At 53.3% G+C, this 13,532-nt stretch overlaps 4 protein-coding genes across 4 annotated transcripts; 3 read left to right on the top strand and 1 right to left on the bottom strand.

The window, feature by feature from the left end:
• Window positions 1-510: 510 nt before the first annotated feature.
• NECHADRAFT_100046 (uncharacterized protein) lies at window positions 511-1,958 on the top strand (the record flags this gene model as incomplete). The annotated part of the gene is made up of 4 exons (XM_003052085.1): window positions 511-676; window positions 769-993; window positions 1,097-1,224; window positions 1,279-1,958. 4 exons carry the CDS (start codon window positions 511-513, stop codon window positions 1,483-1,485), a joined length of 726 nt encoding a protein of 241 aa, XP_003052131.1. The 3' UTR covers window positions 1,486-1,958.
• Window positions 1,959-2,573: 615 nt separating this feature from the next.
• Window positions 2,574-4,628, top strand: NECHADRAFT_37723 (uncharacterized protein; the record flags this gene model as incomplete). The annotated part of the gene is made up of 1 exon (XM_003052084.1): window positions 2,574-4,628. One exon carries the CDS (start codon window positions 2,574-2,576, stop codon window positions 4,626-4,628), a length of 2,055 nt encoding a protein of 684 aa, XP_003052130.1.
• Window positions 4,629-5,354: 726 nt separating this feature from the next.
• On the top strand, window positions 5,355-6,891 carry NECHADRAFT_78992 (uncharacterized protein; the record flags this gene model as incomplete). The annotated part of the gene is made up of 3 exons (XM_003052083.1): window positions 5,355-5,496; window positions 5,677-6,253; window positions 6,309-6,891. The coding sequence occupies 3 exons, from the start codon at window positions 5,355-5,357 to the stop codon at window positions 6,889-6,891; spliced, it is 1,302 nt and encodes a 433-aa protein (XP_003052129.1).
• A 378-nt stretch (window positions 6,892-7,269) lies between these two features.
• Window positions 7,270-13,151, bottom strand: NECHADRAFT_78991 (uncharacterized protein; the record flags this gene model as incomplete). The annotated part of the gene is made up of 6 exons (XM_003051632.1): window positions 7,270-8,580; window positions 8,629-10,094; window positions 10,147-10,382; window positions 10,435-12,812; window positions 12,863-12,990; window positions 13,052-13,151. The coding sequence occupies 6 exons, from the start codon at window positions 13,149-13,151 to the stop codon at window positions 7,270-7,272; spliced, it is 5,619 nt and encodes a 1,872-aa protein (XP_003051678.1).
• Window positions 13,152-13,532: the final 381 nt, after the last annotated feature.

Raw genomic sequence — 13,532 nt, 5'->3', positions numbered from 1 at the left:
GCCCGTCTCTCCCAGATTCGCGCATCTTTGCTGGACAATTTGCCCCTACCCTTCTCTCCCGTCAGAGTCCCTGACCTTGAAGTCTTGGTCCCTGGTCTCGTTCATTCTTGGCCCTGCGTCTGCATCGATGAAGGTCCCACCCCTCCCCTCCCCTCCGGCTCCAAGCTCCGCTCCGTATCTACCTTACCTCCAAATCCACAACCCACAGCAGGGCACCTCAACCACGCCTCAGAGCACACCCCCCCCAAAAACCCCAAGCAGCCCAGCGTCATAGCCCCAAGATCCCGGGCCAGGGACCGCCTGCCTGAGCGACTAAGAGACCTCGCCGGCATTCAGGACTGACGCAGCACTGCAGACAGAGACCCCCCTCCTCCCTCACACACCCCAACGACGCTTGCAAGCCCTACCGTCTGCGACGTGGCCTGGGGACACATCATCTCGAGGCCCAGCTGTGCCAGCCCGAAATCCCCTTTGACAAAGGACGCTAGCAGCCGCTGCAGGTAGCCAAATATGTCGGATTCCCCCCAATCCCCTCCCAAGGAGGTCGACCAAGGTGCACAGTCACCCGAGGACGAAGCACAAATGAACGAGCAACAAGACCCACAGGCCGCAAACACGGCGGGCTACGAATTCGAGGGTGTTAAAGAACAGGACCGATGGTTGCCCATAGCCAATGGTAAGTGATCTATCCCCAGAGGGGCCCTCGTCGTGATTTGCTCGTTCCTTCGTGCGCGAGCTGCTCGAAGTCTCAGCCTTCTAGCCGTGCAGATCTGGCCGGCCCCATGTCTTGCGATTCGTCCTCCAAGTCGCCCAAAGCGCCTCGCGCCTCCAAGGCCGATAGAGCTGATGAGCTTGATGCTAACATTCGCAACTTTGCACCAGTCGCCCGAATCATGAAGAATGCCCTGCCCGAAAATGCAAAGATAGCCAAGGAGGCCAAGGAGTGCATGCAAGAGTGTGTTAGTGAGTTCATCTCATTCATCACCAGCGAAGGTACGTTTGCGCTCCCCTTACCCCCCTCGGGACTCACAGCTACATGCTGCGATCCGAGTCATGTCTCTCCTCTGCAGCATGCTGACGGGGTTGGATCGCACAGCGTCGGAGAAGTGCCAGCAGGAAAAGCGCAAGACTGTCAATGGTGAGGATATCCTCTTTGCAATGACATCTCTGGGATTTGAGAACTACGCCGAAGCTCTCAAGGTGTATCTCTCCAAGTATCGCGAGGTTAGTATATTAGGGTCACTGCGCGGTTCGCCCTTTGTTAACATGCGCCAATAGCAACAGAATCAGTCAAACCGCGACAGAGTCATGGAAAACACCCCTTGGGCCGGTGGCATGATGGGCGATGCCAAGGCTGAGCCCGGTGCCGTTGGAAACGAGTTTGCCCCCGAAGGCGCAAACAGTGTCGAGGGTGCTGGTGATCCTAACTACATCTATGGGTCGCAGCCTGGCCATAACGGCGCTGGTGCTGGCGATGGCTACTAAGATGCTTCTAGTCGCTTCCGGATATGTCAGGATTGCAGGCGCAAGGCCTTGCATTCACCGCTGGCCTATCACCCCTTGGAAAATCGACCACAACCAACAACAGTCGCGATCTGGATCACATGGATCACCGAACCGATTTGTATTACCGCTCACCTGCCGTTACGAGAAACCCCCGAGGAAGAAACTGCGGACGGTGTATAGAGGCGGATGTATATGTACGAGAACATATGGATTAAGGATATGGAATGGAATAAACCGGAAAAGATGGGAAAGAGACTCGATGGTGCTATCGGAATGATAGAGTTCTTGACAATGCCGTCTCCTATGCCTCTGGGCTGGGGCAGTCTCGAGCCCAGACATAACAGTCCTTCGACAGTCAGATATCGGACTCAAGGATACAGACCAACAGCTATGCATCGAGTCCTAGCACAGAATAGAAACTTGCGCATGGAGTGTTATAACTGATACTTGGCAGACTGCGACTTACAACATGACATGTGGAGTATGAGAGTGTGGCATGAACCTGACCTGTCCTTCTGGAAGTAGACCAAATGCTCAAGACGAAAAGGGAAGAAAGGAGAATGAACAGAAGTCGTCTTGTGTTCCGTTATGAGCTCAATTGACCCGTTTGTTTCCATTCTCGGCATTGTTTCTTTATTGCCCGAAGAGGTCGACGAACGAGCGAGACTGACGCAACAATCAATGTTCAATGGTGCACGGACCACCTTATCTGGATGCAAACGGCACGTGTGCGACCCCACCTAAAAAGTGTTATCGAAAAAAGAAGTGCCCACCAGCGCCCAAGACCGGATTGAAATATTTGCCTTCTCTCACCACTCACTGCAGGGCTGTTTGTCTTCATCGACCAGCACATGTGCTGATGATTTATGCTTATTATGACCAGTAATTCGTTCTGGACTACCTCGCAGCACAATCTTCAGTTCATGAATATCCCTTAAACCCGAAACCCCCTCTTTTCGGTGACGGTGTCAAGAGCCCTGTTGCCTGAGAGACGCCACCATTCCCAGCGAGCGAGCAAGCAAACCTGACATCACCCGATTTTCCCCTCCCGCAAACGATATACACCCATGCGACCCTTTACACCGACGACCAGGAAGTTCTCTGGTCCTGTTCCAAGGGGTTCGACGCCCGTCCGGTCGATCCTCAAGCCGGCGTCTGTTCTAGGCAGAAGAAAGGCTGAGCATGCTGGGCTCAGCGATCCCCTCGAGGCACCCGAAAGCCCCACCAAGCGCCGCAAGGTATTTTTTGACGACATCCGAAACGTAACATACGAAGTTGGTCGGAGAACGATGGACGAGGTCAAGCTGGAGGTCAGGACTGCTCTCGAGGAGCACCTGCGAGGTAATGATGGCCAGTATGATACTCTCAAGGAGCTGTTTGCCAGCGACAAGCAGCGATACCTGCCGCCCGTCGTCGGTGAAGAAGACGACACTTTGAAGCCCCATGAGCTCCAGGTCTACGTCATGGCCCTCACGGGCTGCATTCCCATCCTCAAGGACAAGGCCTGCAACGGCCTCGTCAAGACTATTCTCAAGTGCTCCTGGCTGGGACGAGACGACGACTTTGTCAAGGTCTTTACCCACTTCCTGGCCGCTCTGGTCAGTGCTCAAGGGTCCTACCTGTCGCCTGTTCTGGCCATGATGGTGGGCAAGTTCTCTGATAGCCGTCCCTCTGTCTGGAGTGTGCCAGACTTTCCTGAGGTCAGCCGCGAAACCATGCGGGATAGATTACACGGCACCCTGCAGTATTTGCTCCAGATGTTCCCATCCGCTGTCCCTGTGCTGGAGAACCTCCTCGGCTCCAACTTTCCCTTTCCCGACCAGTCGATGCGTGTCCACATGGCCTACGTCGACAATCTGCTGCGTATCAAGAAATATGTGCCCCTCTTGCGCGACGAGGTGCTCGACCTGATCCTCAACCGGGTTGTCAAAATCGACTCTCAGATGCAGGTCGACCTGGAGGACCTGGACGATGACGTGACTGCCGCCGTCATGTACGCGCTGGGTGATCACTCACGCGCAGACAAGTGGGAGGACGACGGAGACGACGTGAGCGATACCGAATCGGTCGACAGCGATGATCCAGACTTTGATCAAGATGCGGCGAGGATTCAATCGATCAAGGGAAGCGTGGAAAAGATGGATGCTGTCTTGGACACCCTCTTCCGCGTCTACACCCCTCACTTTACCAACCCCGGCTCGGACACGGCCTTTGACGCGTTTACGGTGCTGCTTCGCGAGTTCGACCACATGGTGTTGCCCACCTACAAATCACGACACACACAATTCCTCATCTTCCACTTTGCGCAGATGCACGAGCGGTTGACGGATGCTTTCTGCGGCCAACTTATCGCGACGGCCTTCCAAAGCAACACGCCCAACGTGCTCAAGCAAGCTGCTGCAGCCTACCTGGCCAGCTTTGTGGCTCGCGGATCCCATCTTCCAGGCAGCTTGATCCGCAACATCTTTGGGCTTCTGCTACACCATCTGGACACGTACCGTAAGAAGTACGAGCCTCTGTGCCGCGGACCTGACCTGAAGCGATTCCACCCCTACTACAGCCTCGTCCAAGCCACACTCTACATCTTTTGCTTCCGGTGGCAAGATCTGATCGTGTCAACACCAGAGTTTGTGGACCGCGACGACCCTGCCTCGTACATCGGACAGGAGATGGAGTGGATGGGAACCTGCAGAAAAGACCTCTCGATCCAGATCTTTGGCAAGCTCAACCCGCTCAAGGTCTGCGCCCCCGTTATTGTCGAGGAGTTTGCCAAGATAGCGCACCGTCTCAACTTTATGTACGTGTATCCGCTGGTGGAGGGAAACAAGCGGGTTCGCCTAACGCAGTATCTCTCGGCAACCTACTCAACAGGCGGTGCTCTGCGAGACGCGGGATACGAGATGCAGGACGAGAGCTACCACCAGCTGGACCCGTATTTCCCATTCGATCCGTACCAACTCCCAGTCAGCAAACGATGGCTCGAAGGTGACTACGTCAGCTGGAAGTCGATACGTGGGCTGAACGCGGAGGACGATGACGACAGCGACGACCTCGAGGAGCTGGACGAGGACGATTTGGAGGAGGGAACGGCTACAGACAGCGAGGGGGAAGACTACGAATAGAGTCGTGGAGAGTTGTGTTGCTGCCGTCAATTTCAAGATGCATTGAGCGAGGCGTTGGACGGATTTGCTTGTCTTTTTAACAGGGTATTGGTTGATTGGACAATACCCATTGGAGTTCGGCTTAGAAAAGATGATGATTTGTTAGTTTTGCCATAATTTCGAGATGATCTCGGGGTTATGGCCCAATAAAAGCTTTAAACTTAGGAATCATGTCATTGAATGTGTCTAGGTGAATGTAAGCCCTGCCCGCGTGGATGCTGGTGCCTTTTAATGTGACGTAGTTGGTTGGTACTGTAACATAGAGGAAGGCGCAGGTCGCAGGCAGAATGCAGTGCCAGCCAGTCTAAGCCTTTGGGATGACATGGCTCGCGGATCTAGAAAAAATCCGATTCGCGACTTACACGTGCCTTGCCTGGCCTGGCTCAGCTGGGCTTGACTCTTCAACCACCTGTGGCTGACTTGTTACTGTTGCACTCCTTTGAACGCTGTTTATCTTTGATTGAGTGTGGTTGACCCGATGGACCATTACCGTTGCAGTTGAAACCAAGCTACAGCTACTGTACCGTCTCCTTCGGCAACGGCTCCTCGTTTGACCCGAGCTCTTCCAGACCCGAAGGCAGCGTCTCACTCACACTACAGTACCTTGACTTATCAGCGCTAGCATCTGGATCCAATTACCCAAGAGCAACAAGAAAAAAAAAAAAAAAAGGAGTCAACCCAAGCCATATGGCCTCTTCAAAGTCACCGGGCGATCGGCCGTCCTTCTCGGCTTTTCTTAGAAAGACAAAGGACAAGGTCCGCGGCATCGGGCGTGATGGGAGCGCCTCGCCGCAAGGGCGGGGAAAGGGAATTGCAGTAAGCAGCGAGTGTAAGTCGAAGAGAGAGGGCTCTTTCATGTCTTGGCCTTTCTTTGGATGTCTCGGGATTTGTTCAAGAGTTGGAATATCCTCTGAGAGTGTGGATGGATGACTCAGATATTGACGACAGAATCAACCTTCACTCATCACTAGCTACGTCTTGTTGGATTCAGGCTGACGACTCATCTCAGCGCCCGACACCAGCAGCGGTACGTCACCATCAAAGTCCAAAAAGTCGCTGTCGGCCAGTGAAAAGGCAAAGGTTCGACGCGCCCAGGTCCGACGGGCTCAGATCCAGCACCGCCAGCGCAAAGCAGAGTACCAGAAGGAGCTAGAGCTCGATATCACCCACTACCGCGAACTCATCTCTCTGACCGAATTTGAGGCTGGGGAGCTGCGTCGTCAGAACGATGAGATCAGGACACTTCTCGCATCAAAGGGCATCGCCGTTCCCGAGTCCGGCGGTGACCCGCAGTGGCAGCTGCAGAGGTCTGTCATAACGCAAGGCGGCGATGCTTGGGTGGATGAGATTTTGGGCACGGGCGGTTATGACTCTGGGGCGTTGACTCAGAGTGAAGGGGACATGTTTGCTGATGTCAACGTCGACGATATCATCGTCACTCTCAAGAAGGATGATTGCATGGATACGCCCGTCTTTAGCATTCGGTCCAACTCGGCCAGCAGCAATGCAACAAACTCACCGGCAGCTGAGGGAGACTCGGGTCTATCTCAAGAGGAGGAACAGATGGTCATCAATTTCATCCTCTCGTAAGAGCCCTTTCTTCACTGACATCATGTTACAGATTCACTGACGCTTCTATAGTCTCGAGCACATTTGTTGGGACCACTTCTTCCTCGGCGACTTCCCCTCCCACTCTTACCTCTCAGATGATGAAGCCAAGGGCCACACCCTCATGGCCTCATCACTCTGCATGGCGCACGCCCCGCAGCATGTCTTTCTCGGCCGAAAGCTCGTCTCGTCAGCCTCATCTTGTCACAACCGCCGCTCTCTTGGCCTCGATCCCACCGTGCCCCCGGTCTCATTTGAATGGCCCTCGCCAGCCATCTCACTATCGTCACTGCACGGCCTCGCTCGTAGTCTCAACCCGGGAGACAAGGAGCTCACTCCCATCCAAGCGTGGTTCGAGCTCGCCGCTAGCTTCCACAAGAGTGTCCTTCTTAACCCCGCTACGCTGGATCTGCTGAGCAAGGAACTCAATGGAGTCGTCAAGTGTCTCGAGTTTGGTGCTGTTATGGAAAGGGAGGCCTTCAAGAGTGTCGTCGGTAGGGTTCTAGGCGAGGGCTTGGAAGATGCTATGGCAGGGGTTGCACTCACCCAGCCAGAGGGCCAGCAGACACAAGACTCGGGGAATCCATTCGGTCTTGTGGGGTATGCCTGGGCTTGAGTAAGGGCCAGTGAAGTGTAAGATAAAGGCTGCATCTTTTCCTGTACTATATTTGGAGTTCGGGAGCGGTCAGATGGGACATTGGTGAGTTACTACAGAGGTTGTCGTTACCGGCCACTGACCAGACCAACAGGACATGACATTTCGAGCCCTTTAACAGGGTATGACTGGATATAACGAGTGTTGATAGATTTTGGATTTCGCGTACATTCATGATAGGGGCTCAAGACGGCCGTAAACATCTATCTATTGAGACATATCTCCTCGCGTCTTTAAAGACATCTCAACTGCGTGCATGTAGTTCGCTCCAAAACATGCTCCGTTCTATTAATCAAATGTGTTGACCCAGTTCCTCCCGTGAAAGTAAAACCCCCCTTTTTATAGAGCCCTGACAATACTCCGCTCATCAAACAGATCCTTCAACAAGCCAGAGACGCACGTCTCCCGGTCGAGCCGGCCCATTGCATACGTAGACTCGAAAGCAAAGATGCTGAGCTGCCCAAAGAAGGGCCGGAGCACCTTGGCCACCAGCTCGTCCTTTCTCTCGAGGCTGACATCGTCATTGATGCCACCTAGTCCGAGCAGTGGCCTTCGGGATGAGCCGCTTGCCACCGGGTTTACAACCGAAGAAAGCTGGAAGCCAGAGTTGGACACTGCGGCGCCAAGTTCATCAGACAGTTCATCGACCAGGGCGACAGGTTGATAGGTAGATGACCGATAGACAGCGTCGATGGTGTCGGTAATGAAGAGCCACTCATGCAGCTGGAAGTCATCAGGCGCCACACAGATCAAGAGGTCGAGAAGCTTGCAGGCCTGAAGGATGGAGGCATTGGTGTAAGTGTCAGACGCAGGGCTGTTGTCTGGGGCCACGACTGAAGAGATAGCCGCGTGGATCTCAGCGTTGACAACCGGCCACAACATGCCAAGATGAATGGCACTGGTCCTGAGGGCGAGAGCGCGGAAAACCATGTAGATATCCCCTCGGGTGGTGGACGATGGCGAAGACGTTGATGAGGCGGCAAGAAGCTCGGCCAACTTGCCAAAGATGTCCGAGAGGTCAGCAACAAACGCGTCCTCGGCCGACGCAAGAATCAGAGTGGCGATCCTGCGAAGGTTGAGTTGTGTCTTGCGATCAGCCTCAAGTCGAGCTGATGTGGCTCCAACACCAAACACGATACCGGCCGTGGAAGGAGAGCTAATACGGCCGACGATCTCGGACATCTTTTCCTTGTCCGTCAGAGTCCATTGTCTCAACAGCGGAAGCCAATCGTCCTTTGCCAACGCTAGGTTCATGCCAAAGAACTTGGAGTCATTAAAGGCATCGCCGACATCCTTCTTCCAGTTTTTCTGGTTATTGTGCAACCTCGACAGTTCCCAAAGAAGTCGCATGGTGCTCTTGGAGACGATGTCGGGAAAGCCCTTGGCCCGTAGAGTTGGCCCGATTACATTAGTAGATATCGTTGCAGCGGCAGAGAGCACCCTGTCAGGCTCGACGAGAATCTTGCTGAGGTTTGGCACGATCGAGGCGAGGATGGATACGACATCGTCAGCGCTTTCAGCTGCCCCGTTGAGTGAGTGGTTAGAATCAGACTTGGGGATCTTCTCAAGGACACCACTCGGGGCCGCTGGCTCGGTGAAAGTCATAGGTCTGGTCGTAAACAAGGCAGTGAGCAATCTGAGGAACGTATCCTAGCCACGAGTTAGTAAACACATCAACAATTGCACGGGGTGACTTACTCCCAGTTCTCTTCGCATCCTCCGCTGCTCTCCAAAATTGGTATTGTCGACCTTCTCTCCAAGAATGGCTGCGAACTCGAGCAAGTTTGGTAGTGTTTGGCGATGGGGGAAGGGGTTCGTCAGCAAGTCCTTGAGGAAGACCATGCAGTCTTGCCAGATCTCATCCATAGCGTCATCGTCCAATGTCCTAGCGTACTCAACAAGGAACCAGACAAGATCTGTGTCATGGAGAGATATTGTCATTGTTGATTTCGATGCAGGATCGGCTGTAGCCGGATTGGTTCGTCGGTAGATGGCATTGAACAATGCTGGCATGCAGTGTCTTGGCCGAGAAGCCTCCAGCGCAGACAGGAGGTTGAAGACCTGGTTTGACTGTGAACCCTCGGTCGAGTTTTTCCAGATGTCGATGACAGTCTCGAGACATTCTAGGTTCTCTGCGGCAAAGAGGTGCTCCAGCAGGCGCCTCGAACGATTCCGCATTCGCAACGAGGTGTAGTTGAACGACCCAAAAGACCCTTGATCTTGCTTGGTGGAATCGTCACCCTGGCCCCATGTCCAAATTCTGTAGCAGATGCGAACGGCGTCTTGGAGAGCCAAGTGAACAGTCAAGCGATCATTTGCCGTAGCACTCCGAGACTGGGGGGCATCTGACTGCCAGACATTCGAAACCATGCTTCCAAAGATGGATTGAGGCTGGTCTGGGCCCTTGACCACTTGTGTCCGAGCCTCCTCCCGGAGAAGCTGCTCATGAGCCCGTGCAAGAACTTGTTCAAGGCCGTTGAGAAGGAAGATCAGTGTAGACTCAGGAGAGGACTTTTCAATGCCAGTAGACAGCGAAGTAGATGCGAAGGTCTCTCGCAAGTTAGAAAAGGTTGTACCAATCTCTCTGCATAGTGTCTCGACCAGCGGAATGAGAACCTGGAAGATGGATTCTGAGTAAAATGGCAAGCACTCAGCAACGAAAGCAACCCAACTGTCCAGGACGGGCCGACTGTTGGGCGAGCTTAGTCCATCCTGAAGACACTGAAGTAGTTGAGGTGGTGGTGATGAGATAGCCGGCCGAGCATCCGCCCCGGAGAGAGATGGCCTACTTCCTCGGTTCGGGTCGAAAACGGATGGTCTCCTCTCGGAGATGGGCGACGGGGTAACCTCAATAGCTGGAATATCTCGAAGCTTGAGGGCATCATAGACCACATCAAGCAGGAGTACTTGTACGTGGGCGTCAGAGCCTTGCAGGGACTTGAAGAGACGCTCGATGAGAACGTTCTCTAGATGGAACCTTGAGATGGGGGCGGCGAAAGGACCCAGGAGGAACTTGTGCAAAAGGGTGAGAGAATACCGATAGAGCTGATTGACGCGAGCTTCAAAGTCCTTGTCAGTGTTCTCAGCGGGGTTGCCCCTGATGCATCTCATGCAGACACGAATGAAGAATTCCTGCAACGTCATCTCGTGTTCCTCTCCTCCAGCTGTCGTGTCGTCAGTATGGAGCAGGAGTTTGTACGTGATGGGTTCTCTTACAGCTGATTTGCATCTGCTGACCATGGAATGAGACATGCTTCGAGGCCAAGACGTTCCATGAAATCTCCGCAGCACAACCGAGAATATTTGAAAGAGTTCGCAGATAGTATAGGCAGAGCTCCAAATCATCATTCTCGGTGAAGATGGGTGGTTCCTCCTCCATCTTTTCGTCCGCTTCCGTCAGAGTCTGAAGGAAGGGAATCTCGCATAATTTGGACACGAAGATTAGGAAAAGTCTACGTAAAGTTAGCATTGGTTGTCCCTTTTGTATAGCTCAACGAGTCTCACCGATCAATCCCCAGCATGCTGTTCAGCCACGACTTCACTGTCATGTACAATTGTGTGCGATCATCTTGAAGAGCATCAAGAACCAGGAATAGGGGCTGTGTGAGCATGATCTCGTAGTTGTCTGTCCCAGCGAGCCGCGGAAGGGTCTTGATGTCAAGCATCGGCGTCTTTGAGCCTCGTCGCTCTGAAGAAGCGTTGTCTTGTAGGGTGTGCGACCATAGGACACCGAGTGCGCGGCCCTCATCAACAGGCTCAATGATGCCACTGTATCTGATGTCGTCGGAGATGACGAGGCTAGACAAAGCTGCTTCGATATCGCGATTGAAAGGCGTCAAGGCTGACTGCAGCTGCCATAAACCTCGCACCGCCTCCACATGGTATTTCGGCTCAGACGCAGAGAGGTATGTCCAAGCCTGCCGCACTAGAGGGAGCACTAAGCGCGAGAGTTGTTTGGTTTCGATCCTCTCTGCATAGTATAGCTGTGTCGATAGCTGCAATATCGCCGCGAAGGATGGAAAGGGGACTATCTCTTGCTGATCAAGCAGATTATGCATAAGTTCCAAGAGCTGCGCTTCCTTGACTGGATATGTCTTGGGTGTCTTGTGCATTGCAAGAACCAAGAGTCGTACACAAATGCCGAGGTCAGTTGCTGGCGAGTCCAGGTTTTCACAAATAAACTGGGATGCTTTCTCCAAGATCATTTGTCCAATGTCCAGGGGTTTGAAAGGTGGCGGCGATGCCTCGATGTTACCTTGCTCATTGACATAGAAATTTCGTATCTTCTTGAGCACATCCACTGTTGGAGGGGACTCATGATTTCCTTCGCCTTCCGCATGCTCTGGGAATACCCTCTCTGGGATAATCTCTAGAAGTGATATGGCGACATTTTGAGCTTGGCTGGACAGGGACTGGGATGAAGAAGTCGAACTGTCGTTTGATGCTAAGCGGCCCTTGGAGTCTTCCAGCATTGCAAGGGCTGCCAAACAACACAGAGGGGCGTGGATAGTAATCATTTCTTCCTCTCGCACGTTGAAGTTGGTTAGGATGAAGTTGACTAGCGAGAGCTTGTCACTTCGTTCCGCAAAACTGAGAGTGCCAGGGCCCAGGGCCTGCGCAAGAAGTCCGACAATCTCACCGTAAATGAGGCCACTCTCAATTCCATCAAAGAAGACGCTGGCGCTTCGCACGACCTCATTGAACTCGGATTTGGTCGAAGCTTGATCCTTGAAACGCCGCACACTTTCGATTATTGGGAGAAATACTTCGGGAACAACCAAACCACCAATCTCCCACCGATCCATTAGTGAAAGACATATCCTGTAGGGTCTGGCTCGCTCGCTCGCTGTGTTCTGTGAGGTACCCCTGATCATTTGGAGTATGGCTTTTGTCAATGGTTGGAGACCGAATTCCTCAAAGTGGCTGGTCTTGGAAGCTAGATACGCATGATGCTCGGCAGAAGGACTCTGCGGACCTTCAGGACCGTGTTCGTGTTCCGCGGTTGGCTCTGGGCCAAGAAGCCAGGCCCATAAGCGTCTGTTCAGGCTCATGTCGCGGCGTGTGACAACACCGACCGCAGCCTTGAGAAGGAGTTCTAGATCAACAGGTTTCACTCGAGTCTGAATGACATGTGAATTCAGGGGAAGATGAGAAACCAAGAGATCCAAGAAGCCGCGCTGGATAAGCAACTGTTCATCAGAGAGGCCGCTTGCAAAGCAGCGCAACAAGAGACCCGGTTCGGGAGATGTCACGACAGATGCGAGCTTGCCCTGAGTTCCTTCAGCACTTTCGTTTTGTGTGGTCGCTGACTTGTTCGCATCGGGTGTAACCTGTGGACCCAACGGGGGCAGATATCGCACGAGATATGCAAGGGCACCTGAACGACGGCTCTGACTGGTAATGGATGCCAAGAAGAAGCATTGCCAAAAGAATGCATCCCCTGTTGAGTGCTGTTCGGTGATTGCTTCGCTATGAGCTGGTCTAATGACATGCTTGAAGCTCTCAACCAGGCGCAGTGTTCGATCAAAGTCCTCGCTTGTTTCTTCTTCCAAACCGGGTAGTAAGGCAAGAATGATGGACTTCATAGCCGGTCGAAGTGACCGGGGATCAATCCCAAGAAAATGACGTTCTAGGAGATCGAGGTATGGTGCCCGAACGGATAGTGAGGCGAAGGAGAGGACAGTCGCCAGTCCGGGTAGGTATAGAGGGAGGTCTCTTGACAGGCCATCTTTGCCAATGACGGAAAAGACGAGATTATATAGTTCCAGGGCTTTCTGGTGTACGCCGGATGGGAGGGACGGGTTGAGGCATTGTGAGAGTCGTTTCGCAACGGTGGCCTTGGAAGGGATGGCATTGATCGATTTGGGACGTGCTTGTAGAGCCTGGTAACCATTAGATTCTCATAGACATAATATAGGACATCGATGCGCACCTTGAGAAGCCTGTTCAAGAAGGAAATGTAGTCTGCCCACTCCTCCAGAGCTGTCTCGAATAACACGAGCGCCTTGTCAATCCCGTGGGCATACTTGCGATAGGACTTGTCCTTGATTGGGTGTTCCTCTATCCACCGCATGTTAGCAACCGAACCTGGTGATTCGAGCAAGCCATGGCGCATGCGTACCTCCTCCGAGCTGGTTCCGCCATTGTCGCGGAATAGGTGAATCTCGTCCCGAGCTATCGGGGGACACTGAGCGACGACCGGCCCCGGGCTCAAGAGCCATGACTGTGGACTATTGGGATGGAAGTTGAATATGAGAACATCGAGTTCCCTGAAGAGTGGCGACAGTGCCAAAAGGCATCGCTAGCAACCAGAGCGCACGATAGTTGATTTGGTCGCTGGACGTTGCGTAGACGTAATCTCGAGTCTGTAGGTCCTCAGAAGGCTACGTTTCACAGGCGGCAGCTCCAAAGGCCCCGTAGCCGCACCTACCTTGAAAATCAGCGGAGCTTTGAGTACGGGGGAGACGCTGATTGGTCAAAGCTCTCTGAACACGGGGCTCATTAGCGCAAGGCTGCAACAGCCCCTCCAAACTGCATGACCATGACCCAACTGTGGCTGCGTCATGCCCAAAGCCTTGATGGATCTCTCTCCTCATTTGTAG

This window comes from Fusarium vanettenii (assembly GCF_000151355.1).
Source record: "Fusarium vanettenii 77-13-4 chromosome 4 genomic scaffold NECHAsca_3_chr4_2_0, whole genome shotgun sequence".
In the NCBI taxonomy this organism is placed as follows: Eukaryota; Fungi; Ascomycota; class Sordariomycetes; order Hypocreales; family Nectriaceae; genus Fusarium; species Fusarium vanettenii.
The sequence above is the reverse complement of the archived record's forward strand: the minus strand, read 5'-3'. Positions and strand labels throughout refer to the sequence as shown.